This window comes from Mobula hypostoma, unplaced genomic scaffold, assembly GCF_963921235.1.
Source record: "Mobula hypostoma unplaced genomic scaffold, sMobHyp1.1 scaffold_116, whole genome shotgun sequence".
In the NCBI taxonomy this organism is placed as follows: Eukaryota; Metazoa; Chordata; class Chondrichthyes; order Myliobatiformes; family Myliobatidae; genus Mobula; species Mobula hypostoma.
The window spans coordinates 56,390-74,343 of NW_026948192.1; the positions used below are offsets into that span (position 1 = coordinate 56,390).

At 44.1% G+C, this 17,954-nt stretch overlaps 1 protein-coding gene across 1 annotated transcript in view; it reads right to left on the minus strand.

The window, feature by feature from the left end:
* Nucleotides 1–17,954, minus strand: part of LOC134341748 (probable G-protein coupled receptor 139) — a 26,712-nt gene continuing 8,758 nt past the window's right edge. The window contains exon 3 of the mRNA XM_063039658.1: nucleotides 1–2,799. Coding sequence (XP_062895728.1) covers nucleotides 1,898–2,799 — 902 coding nt within the window. The 3' untranslated portion in view covers nucleotides 1–1,897. The remainder of the gene's footprint in view (nucleotides 2,800–17,954) is intronic.

Consider the following 17,954-nt stretch of genomic DNA (forward strand, 5'->3'; position numbering starts at 1 on the left):
TTTAATTACACGAGACACGGTGCACAAGAACAGAGACATGATATTGTTGTACATCGTTCTACTCAATTATCTGTGCAATCATTGGAGTTTCATGGAACAAAACGCCAGACACAGTTCCACTGTATCTCGGTACACGTGAGAGACTCATCCTAAACCGATAAACTGGATAAGTTTGTGACCGCTGTAGCGAAACACCCTGAGGCTGAGAGGATCGCGATTATCGGCAGACGATAACCAGTTTGTAATATATCCCACGCAAGGAGGCGTCAGCATCCAGGCACCACAGATGGTTCTGAAGTACAGCGAACACAGAGAATATGGGATCGCTTTGTTCCTCACCGGGTGAGTTGCTGCAGATCTGAAACCGATTGCGTGAGCGCCCGGCGGCAGCAGAGAGTCTGACAGATCAGAAGGATCTGGGTGAACATTTGGATAGAAGGGGCGTAAAAGATTCGCCATCCACTTCTAGTCAGGGAGAACACCTTACCGGAAATGACGTGCCGCCGTTTCGTACTCTGTGAACTTGCGAACCAAGTAGCCGTTTACTTCTCAATGTGGTCCAGACAAGGGAACTCTATGTGAGCAGACTAATCTTTCCACGGACTGTGACTCCCTCATGTTGGGGAGACTGATACAGATTTGTTCTCTAGATGGAATGAATTGGAATCGGTTTAATATTGTCACATGTACTGAGATGCTGTGAAAATCCAGTCCTGTGTACAGTTCAAATCATTATATAGAGCCGTGAAGTAGAATAACCAGAAAAAGGTCAAACAGTAACAATGCTGAATAAAATGTAACAACTACAGATACATTGAATAACAAGGAGACAAAAAAGGAGGAAAATCACAACGGAATAAACTGGGAGGTGCAGAGTCCATATTATCGTGCTCGGGATCATTTCAACAATATTTTATCAGCGGAGTAGAAGACCTGCCCGAGCCTGTAGTTATGTGTTTGCAGTACTCTGTAGTTTTACTCGTGCTTTCCTGATCTTTTCCAGAAAACAGCGCCTCGGTCAGCTCTCCTTCCTCTCTGCTCAGTGAGACACATTCAGTGATACAGTTTCGGTCTAATCCGGCCTCTGTGATAGAGGCAACCCGCAGAGTTTCGGCTCTCTTCAACCAGCCGCGTTCGATAAAACCTGATAGCGGTCGTGCTCTAAAAAATATTGTTAATTTTGTCACCACACAGTACCGTAAAAACGAACAATGTAGCTGCGACAGACAGACAAAGCTGGAAGATCTGTACCAACACCTGTTCTTTTACCCAGGCCCTGCAATAGCCCTGTCGGGAGAGACTGCAAATGCAATGCAAATCCCTCGACATGTCTGTCTTCGGATGCCGCTGCGGCCAAGTTAATACTAAAAAAAAATCGAGAGCAACTGCACCCCACATTGCGGATTGGCATTCGCATTTCCCCAACACTAACATCGATTTTTCAAACTTACGTTCACATTGTGATTGCATGATGTTTCTGGAATGCTAGAATTTATCAGAGCGATACCCGGGACAAGAGCTAATTTCCAGTATGACCTGCGAGCTGGGTGAACCGGACCGTTCGCAGTCACTGTTAAACGGGAGAGGTTTCGGGAACACAGGAGAGGTTTCATGCTGGAGCGGAGCAGTACGGCTGGAACAGGCGAACAGAACTGTGGGTCACAACGATGGCGCTGATCTACACTAACAAATATAGGTCGTTCCACTGGGGAAGAGAGGGGGGATATAAACTGGTGAATGCAGGAAAAAACGATTAAAATGATCGTCAGTGAGCCAGTGCGAGGAATCATGCTGGCGAGGAATGAGATAAACAAGGAGAACGCCTGGCTCCATTGGTGCAGAGATTGCCTGCAATGGGTGTTGAATTATTTGGGCCAGGAAGGCAAACATCACTAATTCATGACATCCTTGCAGCAATGAGAGCCAGGGGATGTTTTATCGCGTCCTTCAGTTGCTCCCTGAACTTGGTCTGGGTGACGGCGTAAAGAGCCGTGTTTGTGCAGCAGCTCAGAATCTGCAGCATCGAGCCCAGTCCTCGCAGAGAATCAGCAGGAAGCGTCACGGCAGAGAAAGCAGACAGTCGGTTCCACGCAGAATACACAGTGAACGGTGCCCACAGCAGGACGAAATTGCCAGAGATGATCAGCAGTAAAATGAGTGATTTCCTGCGGCTCTCCATCTCCGGGTCTCTGGCACTCTGTCCCTTGTCAGCACGCCGGAGTCTCCTGCGCCCCCTGCTGGTGACTAAAACGTACCGGATGGTTAATCCATTCGTCAGGAGGACCAGCAGGAATGGGATTACAGGAGTGAGAAGGTAATTAAATAAATCAATTGACATTCCGACAAATAAAGACACATAACCTGCGGTATCTACACAAATAAATGGAGCGATCAGCGCTGCATAATATCCCGAGAGTCGAAAATACCAGTAAATGTTCCTTAAACAGCTGATCGCAGTCACTGTCCCCAGCATCACAGCCGCAGTTCTCCCGGTGCAATATTTTGTTTTCAGCTTCTGGCAACAAATGGCCACAAACCGGTCAAATGTGAAAGTGACGGTGAACCAGACCGAACAATCGGTGGCGGTGTAAAGCAGGACGGCGTGGATTTGACACACTGGTGTGTCCGCAGCCCAGATGAGAAGTTCAATTGGCGCGTAAATATTCGGAATCTTGTTCAGTATCAGGTCCAGGACAACAACCATAAGATCCGCCGCTGCCATGGCAACTAGGTAGCGAGTGACAACTCTGGAGAGACCGCACTTTCCTCTGGACAGGATTAAAATCGTCACCAGGTTCACTGCAAGAAGCATAAAACACAATCAGTGGAGACACATCCGGAAGCGTTCTCTATTATCATACAATTTATCGGATTTGTTCTCTGTGTCTAGTCACATGAGTGAATAAATGCTCCTCGGGTAGTCTATCAAGAAAATCAATGATTAGAGTCAAATCGTAAGTGAAATCAGTGAAAAATCAACCGCAATATTTTCGGGCCGATATCACACAGGAAACATCAGTGAATAACACAGATAACGATCACTGGTAATTGGTAACTTTGTATATGTTGAGGGGAAAGATGTAAATGGAACTTCAAAAACGAAATCTACAGAATCTTGAATTCTATTAGATAAATTTCCTCAACAATGACTGATTAGATCAAGGGCAGGCTCCCTCCCCTGATCATTATACGCTACTCTGCAAAAGTCTTTGGCAAACATATATATAGTTAGGTAGACTAAGCGTTTTGCACAATACCGTATTGTCAGCGTAGAGCGGAGAACCAGGTTGCAAATATGGCGGAAGAAAATGATGTTGAAAATGATTGTCAATTACAGAATGTCTCCCCGGTGCTTCCCGCTCCCTCCCCTCTCCCTTCCACTTTTCCCAACTACGATTCTCTCACCCTGACCCCTTCCCACTCTTAGTCGACAAACGACACCCATATCAGAATCAGATTGAACGTCACCATCTTAAGTCAAGAGATCAGTTCCTTTTTGTGCGGCAGCAGTACAGTGGAATACACACAATTACTACGGTACGGTGGAAAGGTCTCGGGCATCCTCGCTATATATAAAATACTGTCACTGGTCATCCTGTCAGCAGTAGTTCCGATGAATTCACTCAGTGTGCGAGTAATTCCGAACAGCGGAATCTATCCAAGTTTCAGACAACCCATTAACCGATTTGAATCCGCTGACCTAAAGCTCGGAGAAGCTGGTCGTTCAGATTTGACATTGCTCTGACACGTTCAGCGGGAGACCAGGTTTTGCTGCAGCCGATGCTATGTTCAGAAGCCGAAAGTTAACTGGGCAAATGATATTCCTTTGTTTCCCCCCCCCCCCCACGGTTCTGTATCCCCTTCAGATCCTCCTGCCCTTATTAAAGAGATTTTCCTCCATTCCTTTGCATTTTATTTCAGTCGTGGTAAAATAAAAATGCCTCCCGGCAATAATGACCCTCTTTTATCCCCAAAGCAATGCGTCGCTGTCAGAATCTCATGATCTGTTCGTAATCTTTCAGTGCGCAGATTTCTTGTCAGTTTTTGTTGCTTCAGAACACTGACCGAGTTGACAGTCAAATGTAAACGCCGACGATAATAAAATCATCAGTTGTGGACGGTTTTGAATTTCAATAGGAGAATGGAATCGGTTTTGTACCAGGGCTACTCTAAATTACTGAGATCACAGTCAATTTTCACTGGTCAAACATTCAAAAATAAAATACACAGAAAGGACAGTGGCATTTTATAATTGTTGAGTTCCAATCAGAGAATCAAATCCGATACTGATATCGATTGGACGAGGATCGTCAGAGGAGAGCGAATGATTGTGAGGAGACTTTAACGATAATATAGTAAAAATGAGATCCCTTTCCCTTTTTGTTTGAATAAAATGCCAATGTATTTCAAGGAAGAATTCTGAACTTCGAATGGAATTGCAGAATTCAGTCCATACAGACAACTACATTTTCCGCTGCACAGTGTTATTCAGATTAATATTGTTTGAGATAACCAGAGAATAAGAGAGTCGATAATATTCACCATAATGTAACTTCTCTCAGGAGAAGACAGATAATAAGCAGTCTCTCTTTATCATTATTATAACCCACTTCGGCGAAAGCCTCAGAGTGACATTTGAAAAGCGAATGAAGGATTGTTTTAAATCACGTGAATTACCACAGGAAAGGGCAGAGGTGAAACAATTCAGACATTTGCTGACAAATTCCGATAATGCGGAGATGGAGCTGCAGCGGGACGAATGCCAGTGGTGAACCGTCAGGAAAGGACCACGGATTCCCTGGACAGCCCGAGAGTTTTAGAATAGACAGTCGGTTCTGGGAGAAGTGGGAAGGCGGAATGTTCAGTTCGATGACGTGTCAGGCACGTACGAAGCTTGGCGGTACTGGATGTGCAGGGACGTTGGCGGGTAGTTGATAGTCAGACCGGTTGTCTGCGGGATTAATCCGCACTTGGAAGTCAGATTAAATTCCGTTGCAAACACAAGGAGCTTGAAGCAACTTGATTCAAAAGTCGATATTTTCGAGCGGATGATGGAGCGACTGAAAGGAAGCAAGGCTTCCAGAGGCAAAATATCAGAACCTCGTTCATGAACTGATGTGAGCAACGATTGAACGGAGGTTACCGATTGGATCATTGACCATTACACATGCACAATTACAAGAGCCACAGTGAACAGCATCGTTGCAGAGTTTGAACATTTGGAGTTTTCTTACCTGGAGTGTGCGACATTAGCAATAATTTCAAATGGGTGATAAACATTAGAATTGTAAATTTCACATTGTATATTTGAGCTTTGAACAGACACTCACCGGGAAGAGCAATGATAGCCAGACCAGGGTAGTAAATCACTTGAATGACTTTTAATGCGTGCGCGATTCGAAGATCCAAGGTCATCCATTCATACTTCGCAAAGATCAACTGAGCAGCCCAGAAGACATTCTTCGGAGCTTCTGTCGCATTCCACGCTGCTGTTCCCAGACTCTGGCCCATTACGGAACGAACAAACCTTCCTTCCGCAGAGTGTGCTCTCTCTGTCCCGCTGTGTGGATCGGCGAACCGCTGTGAGTGCCGGAGCGGCTGATCAGTGAGAACTCAGTGATTCCGATGCTTATTAATAGGAGAGGGGAACTCCCTTCTGACGCCTGAACCCTCCGTGGAAATGACGATGTTGGCATTAATGAAATGACAGATCCAGTTAACCCTTTTTGCATTGCAGCTGAGCAGAAGGTGTGGGGAGCTGTTGTCAAATAACTTCGAGCATTAAGGTTTTATATATTCATAATTTGCTTGGACGCTTTTCAGCAGATTTAGCAAAAAATGAGGCAAAGTAGATTTCGAAGATGAAGTAAAATGTGTAGTTTCCCTTATTAATCACGTTTAAAAAGAAAACGATATTTGTTTCATAAGATTTCTTTTGAATCTTATGATTGTAAAGCAGAGGGGCTTGAGTCTGGCTGAGAGAGAGAGGGGAGAGAGAGAAAGAGAGACTGAGAGAGAGGAGGAGAGAGAGGAGTGAGAGAGAGAGAGAGAGAGAGAGAGAGAGAGACGGGGAGAGAGAGAGAGGGGGAGAGAGAGAGAGTGTGAGTGAATGGGGAGAGTGATGAGAATGGGAGAGAGAGAGGGGGAAGAGAGGGAGAGACAGGAAAGAAAGAGAGAGAGAGAGAGAGAGAGAGAGAGAGAAAGAGCGAGAGACAGAGTTGTAAATTGCAAAATCAGTTGCATTGAGACAGTTCCACTCTCTTGGCCTCAGAAGTCTGTGTTCAATGGTACAAACAACCGTCACAAACTGACCTCTTTCTTGTTTCCAGTGAAGAACCGTGAGGTCATCTGTGTCTTGACATGTCCTTCACTCTCTCCGGATGCAAACAGATACTTACAGAATCAAAACCAGGTTTATTATCACCGGCATGTGCCCTGAAATGTGTTAACTTAGCAGCAGCAGTTCAATGCAATGCATAATATAGAAGAAAAAAATATGTAAATCAATTACAGTATATGTGATATTTAGGAATCGGATGGCAGAGGGGACGAAGCTGTTCCTGAATAGCTAACTGTGAGCCTTCAGGCTTCTGTATGGTAACAATGGAAAAGGCCATGCCCGGGGTGCTGGGGGGCCTTAATAAGGACACTGACACGGCTCCTTGAAGATGTCCTGGGTACTTAGTAGGCTGGTACCCAAGATGGAGCTGCCTAAGTTTACGACTATCTGCAGCTTCTTTCGGTCCTGTGCAGTATCAACACCCCCAAGCCCCCAACCCTCCATATCAGATAGTGATACAGCCTGTCAGAATGCTCGCCCATCTACAGAAATGTTTGCGTGTATATGTTGACATACCAAATCTCTTCAAACTAAAGTATATTCACTGTCTTGCCTTCTTTATAGCTGCATCGATATGTTGGGACCGGGTTAGGTCCTCAGAGATCTTGACACCCAGGAACTTGGAACTGCTCACTCTCTCCACTTCTGATCTCTCAATGAGGATCGGTACCTGATCCCTTGTCTTGCCGTTCCTGAAGTTCACAATCAGCCCTTTTGTCTGACTGACCCTGAGAGCAAGGTGGTTGCTGAGACACCACTCCACTAGCTGGTGTATCTCGTTCCTGTGCGCCCTCTCATGTTAACTTAGCAGCAGCAGTTCAATGCAATACATATCACAGAATAAAACATTAAGTAAATCAATTACAGTATATGTGTGTTGAATAGACTAAAACATCGGGCAAAACAGAAACTGAGGCAGTGTTCACGGATACAGAGCCCATTTAGGAATCGGATGGCAGAGGGAAGGAAGTTGGCATGTCGCAAAGGTAATGCTACAGTTGTTATGGGGGACTTCAACATGCAGTTAGACTGGAGGAATCAGGCTGGTACCGGACCCCAAGAAAGGGAGTTTGTGAAGTCCCTCCGCGATGGATTCTTAAAACAGCTTGTACTAGAGCCTACCAGAGAGAACGCAATTCTAGATTTAGTGTTGTGCAAGGAACCGGATTTCATCAGGGACCTCGAGGTAAAGGAGCCATTAGGAAGTAGTGACCATAATGTGATAAGTTTTAATCTACAATTTGAGAGGTAGAAGGGAAACTCGGAAGTATCAGTATTACAGTTGAACAAAGGGAACTGTGGTGCTATGAGGGAGGAGCTGGCCAAAGTTCAATGGAAAGATTCCCTCGCAGGGATGACAGTGGAACAGCAATGACAAGTGTTCCTGGGAATTATGCGAAAGGTGCAGGATCAGTTCATTCCAAAGAGGAAGAAAGATCCTAAGGGGAGCAAGGGGAGGCCGTGGCTGACAAGGGAAGTAATGGACAGTATAAAAAAGTCCCGTCAGTTGGTTGGCACAGGTTTTCAGAGTCTTTCCAGGAACTTTATCGAACCTTTCGCCTTGCGAGGATTCACTCACATTCAGGACAGCCTAACATCGGCCTCTGAGACGAAGATCAGAGCGTCACCGCGCGCAGCAGGGGTCTTCACAGCTGTAGTTGTACTCGCCCATAGTTGGGTATATCTGGTGGTGAAGCAACGCTGCCATTCATGCTATTGGGTTTTGCTTTATAGGGAGTAATGTCTTGCAAACTCTGCCAGAGTTGTTGTACATCCGATGTCACCTCGAACCTCGTTGGAAATTGTAGCTTCGCCCTCCCCAAATCATACCTGGCTTTCTGTTACGGACCAGATCGCCAGATTTAAATGCCACAGATCTGGACTTGAGCAGACGACGTATCCTCCGGTTGATCCACGACCTTTGGTTTGGGAATTACAGTAATTCTTTGTAGACACACATTCAGCCACACAGTTTTAATGAAGTTGGTGACAACTACACTATACTCATCCAGATTCGAAGATGAATTCCTGAATACAGTTCAGTCCACCGATTCAAAGCAGTCCTGTAGGCGCTCCTGCGTTTCCCTTGTCCGTACCTTCTTGGTCCTCACTACTGGTGCTGCAGTCTTCAGTCTCTGCCTATATTCAGGGAGTAGAAGTACAGCCAGGTGATCAGACTTCCCAAGGTGAGGGCGTGGAATAGCACGGTCGGCATTCTTGATGGTGGTGTGACAGTGTTTCAGTGTGTTGTTTCCTCTGCTATTGCAGGTAATCTGTTCATAGTAATTCATCGTGATTTTTTTCAGGCTGGCCTGGCTGACATCCCCCAAAACGCCGGTGAAGGCGTTAGAGTGCGCTGCTTCCTGCATGTTGATCCCATTGTTCCTTCCTCATGCCACCGAATGTAGGGTTCACACCTTTTAGATTTTTACTGAAATGTATGTTCTCGCTCTTCTCTCTAAATTCATCAAGTATTATTATTATTACTATTATTACTATTTATTATTATTATTAATAATATAATTATTATTATTATTATTATTATTATTATTATTATTATTATTATTATTACTACCCGGATACCTATCTTTGAAATCCACACGCATTATCACCTTTACTTCCTGCTTACGACTGGGTGTCCTGGTGTGCTATCCCATGTATTTTGGATTACCCTACACATAATACTGTATCGGTCGTCATGTTATTGTAGGACGCTGACTCTGAAACATGACGAGGATTTATAGTAATGGATGGCACCTTTTAAAGTAAGATTTTGCTGAATGAAGTTTGCCGCGTGATTGTGTCTGTGTAAGTAACCAGATGACGAGCTCCCGCGTGGGAGGTTGGTCACGAGGGTTCAGTCGCTCGGCATTCACGATGACGTAGTAACTAGGATAAGACACCGGCTTTGTGGCAGAAGCCAGAGAGTGGAGGTAGATTGTTGCAGCTCTGACTGGAGACCTGTGTCTCCTACAGTCCCTCAGGGATCAGTGCTGGACACATTTTTGTTTCTCGGCTATATCAAGCATCTGAATGATAATGTTGTTTCCTGGATATTTGCGGATGACAGTATGATTGGAGCTGTAGTGGACAGCGAGGATCTGCACCAGCTGGAAAAATGAGCTGAAAAAAATATCTGATGGAATTTAGAGCAGAGAAGTGCGTGGTGTTGCCCTTCGGTAGAAATAACCGGGGAGATTGAACGGTAGGGCACTGGGGAATGCGATAGAACAAAGGGAGCTGGGAGCTGGGAGTGCAAGTCCATAATTTATTGAAAGTGGCGTCACAGGTAGTTTCTACTGTAGTGATACTTCCTTCATTTTCATCTTTGTGCTTCAGTTAATTTCAGTTTCGTGTACTTCCTATCACAACAGTATATGTTCGTTGGAGCTGTTAGTCATATTTCTGTTAATGAAAGTACATCCTTAGAAGTTTTATCTGACTGTTCTGTAAAGTATTTATGTTTTATTCTGTTCATACCTCTTCTGTCCCCTCAAAACCATTGGAACTAATCAGGTGCCAATCAATATTAGGGAATTAAAAGTTACCCATGATAACAACACTGTTATTTTAGCACCTTTCCAACAACTGCCTCCCAATCTGCTCCTCGGTATCTCTGTTGCTACCACGCGGCCGACAGAATACTCCCAATAGAGTAACTGCTCCCTTCCTGTTCCTGACTTCTACCCATATCGACTCAGAAGAGGATGCTGACATATTACCTCCCCTTTCTGTAGCTGTAATAGTATCCCTGACCAGTAATACCACCACTCCTCCCCTTATCACCCCTCTCTATCCCTTGTAAAACACTGAAATCCAGGAATATTGTGAATCCATTCCTGCCCTGGTGCCAGCCAAATCTCAGTTATGGCCACTGCATCATAACTTCACGTATATATCCAAGCTCTCAGTTCATCACCTTTGTCCCTGATGCTTCTTGCATTAAAGTACATGCACTTTAGCCCTTCTACCTTACTGCATTTACACCCTTTATTCTGTTTCTCTTTCATCAAACCCTCTTTATATTTTCGATCCGGCTTTACTCCATACACTACAGTTGCAGCTCTTACATGACCTTTATCCCCCTCCACCTCACTATCTGCTCTAACACTCTGGTTCCCCTCCCACTGCAAATCTAGTTTAAACCCGCTGGAGCAGTAAAAGCAAACCTTCCCGCAAGGATGTTAGTCCCCCTCCGCTTCAGGTGCAACCCGTCCCATCGGAACAGGTCCCACATTCCCTGGAACAAGGCCCAATTGTCCAAAAACATGCAGTCCCCCCTCCTGCATCATCTCCTTAGCCACGTATTTAGCTGCATTATCGTCCTATTTCTAGCCTCACTGGCACGCGGCACGGGTAGCAATCCTGAGACTGCAACCCTGGAGGTCCTGTCCTTCAACTTTGCACCTAACTCCCTAAAATCTCTTTGCAGGACCACCTCCTTCTTCCAAGACTCGTCATTGGTCCCTGCATGGACCACGACATTTGGCTGCTCACCCTCCTTCCTGAGAATACCGAGAACTCGATCCGAGATATCGCGGACACTGACACGAGGGAGGCAACAGACCATCCGGGATTTTCGATCTCTCCCACAGAACCACCTATCTGTCCCCCTAACTATCGAATCCCCTATCACTACTGCTCTCCTCTTTTCCCTCCTTCTGTTCTGAGCTAAGGGTCCAGTGTCATTACCAGAGAGGCGACCACTGCAACTTGTCCCTGGTAGGTCGTCCCCACCAACAGTATCCAAAACGGTATACTTATTATTGATGGGAACGGCCACAGAGGTGTTCTGCTCTTTCTGTCTGTTCCCCTTTCCTCTCCTGACAGTCATCAAGCTACATGTCTCCTGACTTTTAGGAGTGACTATCTCCCTGTAACTCCTGTTTATTTCTGCCCCTGCCTCAGGAATGATCCGATCATGATGATAAACCAACATACTGTCAGGCATAACGGAATCCTTAGTTAGTCCTTATTGAATCGTGTAAACTACAATCAACTGAAGTCATTGGAAAAATAAGAAGGTGGAGCTACAGAGAATGGGACAATGGGACATAATTCAAAACCCAACATACCCATATTCCTAGCATGATTCGATCCCAGCCACCCAGAACTAAAAAAAAAAAGCCTTCTTGTGATGTTACCATCAGTCGTCCAGCACATCTTTAACAAAATATTCATTATTTTGCCCCTGTCAAATTAATCCAGCATGTTAACAGCAACTTCAACCTCCGAAATTGTAAATGTACCTGCTCCATTACAACCAGCAAACCAGACACCTTACTTCATCAAAACACAATCCTAAAACCTGTATTGCATTACACCCAAACTTTTTAAAGAAGAAATTAATCTGATCCATAAGCCATACAGCCATAATCAAAAACATGTAATTCAGCAAAAATTAGATGTTCAACAAAGATGTTCGAGTGGCAACTCAAGAATATTGACATTGACATTTGCAAATATTTTACATTTTACACTTTACACTTTACATTTATCACTTATTTTACTGATGTTGTCAAGAGTTTGAACTGAGCTGAGGGTCTATTAATACTATTTGTAAAAGATATAACTTGCATCTATTAATACTATTTGTAAAAGATATAACTTGCATTTTCGCGACTGAAAACTTAAAACCTCATCTATGTGCATGTCGATTGAACTTATTGACTGATATTTTCATCCTACTTAGTAAAATACAAATTTCTGCCTCTAATCTATTAAACTCCAGCATCTGTATGTAATGATTTACCCACCCAGTGCCTATCATATAGAATATATTTAAGCATAAAAATAGACGGCTATAAATATAAGAAAATAAATTGTGCACCCTTACATAGACGGACCAGATGAAACAAAGAAAAAAAAATATACACCCCAACTCATGGAGTAAATAAGGTGCTCGAGGAATATAAAGAATATAAGAAGTATCCTAGGAAAGAAATTAGAAAAGCAAAAAGTAGATATGAGGTTGCTTTGGCGAGTAAGGAGAAAATAAATCCAAAGGGTTTCCACAGTTATATAAATAGCAAAAGGATAGTGAGGAATAAAATTGGCCTCTTAGAGAATCAGAGTGGTCGGCTATGTGTGGAGCCAAAAGAGATGGGGGAGATTCTGAATAATTTCTTTTCTTCTGTATTCAGTAAGGAGAACGACATTGAATTGTGTAAGATAAGGGAAACGGGTAGGGAAGTTATGGAAACTATGATGATTAAAGAAGAAGTAGTACGGGAGCTTTTAAGGAATATAAACGTGGATAAGTCTCGGGGTCCTGACAGGATATTTCCGAGGACATTAAGGGAAGTTAGTGTGGAAATAGCAGGGGCTCTGACAGAAATATTTCAAATATCATTAGAAACGGGGATAGTGCCAGAGGATCGGCGTATCGCTCATGTTGATCCATTGTTTAAAAAGGGTTCTTAGAGTAAACATAGCAATTATCGGCCTGTGAGTTTGACGTCAGTGTGGGTAAAATGATGGAAAGTGTTCTTAGAGGTGGTATATATAATGATCTGGATAGACAGGGTCTGAATAGGAACAGTCAATATGGATTTGTGCGTCGAAGGTCATGTTTGACAAATCTTATTGAATTTTTTGAAGAGGTTACTCGGAATGTTGACGAGGATAAAGCACTGGATGTTGTCTATATGGACTTCAGTAAGGCCTTTGACAAGGTCCCACACGGAAGGTTGGTTAGGAAGGTTAAATCGTTAGGTATTAATATTGAAGTAGTAAAATGGATTCAGCAGTGGCTGGATGGGCGACGCCAGAGAGTAGTGGTGGAAAACTGTTTGTCAGACTGGAGGCCGGTGATTAGTGCTGTGCCACAGGGATCTGTACTGGGTCCAATGTTATTTGTCATATACTTTAATGATCTGGATGATGGGGTGTTAAATTGGATGAGTAAGTATGCAGATGATACGAAGATAGGTGGAGTTGTGGATAATGAAGTAGGTTTTCAAAGCTTGCAGAGAGATTTAGGTCAATTGGAAGAGTGGACAGAAAGATGGAAGATGGATTATAATGCTGATAAATGTGAGTTGCTACACTTTGGTAGGACTAATCAAAATAGGACATACATTGTAATTGGTAGGGCATTGAAGAATGCAGTGAACACAGGGATCTAGTAATAATGGTTCATAGTTCGCTGAAGGTGGAATCTCATGTGGATAGGGTGGTGAAGAAAGCTTTTGATATGCTGGCCTTTATAAATCAGAACATTGAGTATAGAAGTTGGGATGTAATGTTGAAATTGTGCAAGGCATTGGTGAGGCCAAATTTGGAGTGTTGTGTACAGTTTTGGTCACCAAATTATAGGAAAGTTGTCAACAAAATCGAGAGAGTACAGAGAAGGTTTACTAGAATGTTACCTGGGTTTCATCACCTAAGTTACACAGAAAAGTTGAACAAGTTGGGTCTTTATTCATTGGAACATAGAAGGTTGAGTGGGGCTTGATAGAGGTATGCAAGATTATGAGAGGGATAGATAGAGTTGACGTGTATAGGTTTTTTTCCATTGAGCGCGGGGGAGATTCAAACAAGAGGACATGCGTTGAGAGATAAATGGGCAAACGTTTAGGGGTAACACGAGGGGTAACTTCTTTACTCAGAGAGTGGTGGCTGTGTGGAACGAACTTCCAGCAGAAGTGGTTGAGGCATGTTCGATGTTGTCGTTTAAAGATAAACTGAATAGATATATGGACAGGAAAAGAATGGAGGGTTATGGGCTGAGTGCAGGTCTGTGGGACTAGGTGAGAGTAAGAGCTCGACACGGACTAGAAGGGCCGAGATGGCTTGTTTCCGTGCTGTAGTTTTTATATGTTTATATGGTTATATAACTCGTAAAATCCATAATTTAATCAACATTCCTTCCTTCCATAACATATGTTGTTTCAATATCAAATAAAATCACTTTTATTTCAAAATCTGTAACAAACTGCACTATCACAATGTCACGCTACGCTCCAGACTTAGAAATGAATCACTGATATCCTCCGCTTACGAAATTCACTCAGAAAAAAAATCTTATCGCTCGCGTCTGGTAAAACACGCCCCTTGCACTACACTCTCCAACTGTCTATGTGTGTCTCGGAATGGACATATAGACTGACACCACCTTCGACAACAGATTGCCTCCGGAGACACCACCACTCCTCCATTAGCCACTTCCAATCACCTAGTGCCTTCCGCACTGGTACACCCATTGAAACACGTCTATCCACAGGTTGCACCACTGACTATTCGCCATCACTACGCTCTCTCATGTAAAAAAAACACTTCCTCCACGAGCTCCTAACAACCACACGTCTCCCCAACAGTCTATTATACTGATATGAATCCTCCCACACAAAATCTAGTGAGCCAACTCTGTCACCATCAGCACAGCTCTTTCGCATCGAAATCACGGACGCCTTCACAGGTTTTTTACACCACTCAAAGAACACAGACTACTCATGGTCCATTCTTTGGCGGGTAAATAGTAAACTGATCCCAAGTGTGACAGGTGGAATGAAGCGACAGCGTGGAATGTTGACAGGCCGCTGTGCAGGAAGGTGCTGCCGATGGTTTGCCGTGAAGTCCAGCTGTTGTACTTACCGCACTGGGATCGCGGCACAGAGCGAGAAGAGGACAGGATGTCTGAAGGTGGCGATGAAGGAGAATCCCGCTGACGACATGTCACACAGATTCTGGGTGAGAGGCAGCCCAGGCTGAGAAAGAGAGGTTGGTGGGGGCGGGATGGGGGGAAGTACAGTTGGTTGACGGTTGGAGAAAATTCACCGATGCGAAGGGAAAGATTCAGAATGAGGCGAAAGAAAAGAGAGAAACGAGACAAAGAGATCATTCCGTCAAAATAATGAGATGGAATATGCCCGTGTTTTTGTTTATTTTGGCAAAATATTTGCGAAATTTTAATCGCCGAGGTCGGGTTTGAAACTGGGACTGCATAGGGAACCTGCTGCTGGGATGCAAATAGTAGTATTTATGTGCGGATACAGAATGAGAAGGGGGTTAGGCCAGGAAACACTCGACTGGGACATCACGAAGCAAATAAATCGGGATATCGTTCTTTTACATGAGAAACATATCTGACGGTGGAGTTGCGTACATTCTCGGTCAGGACTGTAATGAGGGAATTTGTTTGCCTAGCACCACGTCTCTACCACTCATTCTCCCACTTTGCGCTTCTCTTGTGAAAGCCTCTCACCGCTCCCCAACCACTCCCAATCTTAATACTAGAGATTGGCTCCGTCCTCCGTATCTTTCCCGGGGTCACTGTTCGACAGGAAGTTGAGCATAAAATTCACAGTCTGGATAAACAGGACAAGCCACAACCGGACGGGCGAGGACAAAGTGGCGTCTGAAGAGCAGCCCAGATGATTTGTTGTTTAAGACTTTTACTGACCGTAAATAGTAGGAAAGTTACGATCATGGAACGGCAGTTTGACCAGACGGCGGGCAAATGTGTTTTAATCCAGACTGCGGACTACGTGACGGGACAACTGGAAGAAGTAGTGAGGCTCCTAAACTTAGACAGATCAGGACAACAGGCAACGCAGTGGCAGAAAGAACACAGAGTTCTCCAGATCAGGGAAGTGAGCGGTGTTTTCTGTTGCAACTGGGGAGAAGATTTCAGCTTCACTGATAGAGGTGTGAACAATTTCGCATCGACCATGTTCAATCCTGTGTCAAGTTGTCTCTGAGAGAGGGATTAAATCTCAAAAAAAAAACTATAGCGGGATTCGTCGCCCTCGAATAATACTTAATATAACAATTAATATTGCTGAGGTCACTATCATTTCGTTTACGTTGCACTGCATGTTCTGTTATACATATTGATTTTTGACCGCTGTGTTATTGTGGTCCTGCATGGATTTTATTGTGTTTCCTGGATGCCCGTGAGAAAGTGAACCCCATTGTTGTACATGGTGATATATGCATATATACGCTGTGATGACAAATTTACTTTCTACTTTGAACTTTGAACTAGTTGGGCCGAAGGCTATTTTCTGTACTCTACGTCTTAAATCATCTGCACTGAAAAATAAGGAAGAGTAGCCTGTTAAACCACAGAAGGTGAACATAATCCAGTCCGGAATGATCAATGCGATATTCCCACATCCAGATTGTTGTTAAACGCACTGTACTGCGCTCCGCGGCAGATGTACGCCTAAGAACGACGATGTAAAATGCCGTTTCAATATAGCGACGAACAACGTGTCTGAATGGCACCGATGTCTTTCAGTCCAACCAACAGCTACGGCTGGGAAGGTGACACAGACCACAGACGCTCTTCACCGAGTCCTCTTTCTCTTCAAACTCTTCAGCTTGAATCCGATGTCTTGTGACCCGTTGTACTGCTCTCTGCTGTGACGAAAGCAAAATCTTTATCTTTCTACCAAACGGACCATGCTTTGATGACTCCAATAACATTACAGTGATTGAATGGTCCATTTGTAAAGCACAGTTGTTGTCAGGAGTGGGGTTCGATCCCACGCCTCTAGGTGGCGACCAGAGCACTCGCGTTTACAAGGAAGCGATGTTCTCGCCTTAAGTCTGGGACCTTAGACCACTCGCCCACCCTGACAACCCTGCAGTAATCTCTTCACATCGAACATAAACAGCTGTGTTTCAGAAGAGTCTGTATGACTGTTTTGGTGGGAGAGTATACATACAAACACACAGGATATCCTGGTATTTGAAATGAAAATAGACATGTTGCATTTCCTCAGGTTGCTAAGAATGTGCGAAATTAAAACATACAGCAGGTCAGCACTGGAACATGTAGTGCATACAGTTCAGGCTAATGGTCATAGAAAGAGTGACGAGGCTTTCGAGAGGGCAGAAAGGCTTTACCAAGATGCTACCTGAATTAGACGATTTGGGCGATAATGAGACTTTGGTCAAACACGGGTTGTTTTCTCTGGAGTAGCTGAGGGCGAGCGGGAATCTGATAGATGTTTCTGAGACTATGAGAGGCATAAATAAAGGTAGAGCACACAGAGATTATCTCCATCCCACCGTCGACACGGCTTATACCATCGGGCATACATTTCATCTAAGAGGGGATAATTTTAATGAAGATGTGGCAACACCCCATCACTCAATGTCGGCAATACCAAGGAAGTGATTGTAGTCTTCACTAGAGGGAAAAATGAAGTTCCATGAGCCAGTTCTCATCCGAGGATCAGAGGTGGACAGTGGAAGTAACTTTATATTAGTGGGTATTACAATTTCCTCTACTTTCTTAGGAGACTGCGGAGATTCGGCATGACATTAAAAACCTAGACGAACTTCTAAAAATGTGTAGTGGAGAGTATATTGTCTGCCTGCATCACGACCTGATACGGCAACAGGAAGGCCTTTGAAGAAAAACCTTAAAAACAAGTTCGTGGATTCGGCCCAGTCCATCACGGGTAAAGCTCTGCCAAACATTTATCTAATCTACATAAACCGGTGTACCCAGTGACAACAACATATGCAGTTAATTTTATATTTCGAGGTAATCATTTCAACAGCTAGCAAATCACTTTCAATAAGAACTATGATCTCCTCTGGGATTGATCGAGTTCATCTGCAGTCTCACACGACCTATGTAGCAGGCCTGTAGCGGGTA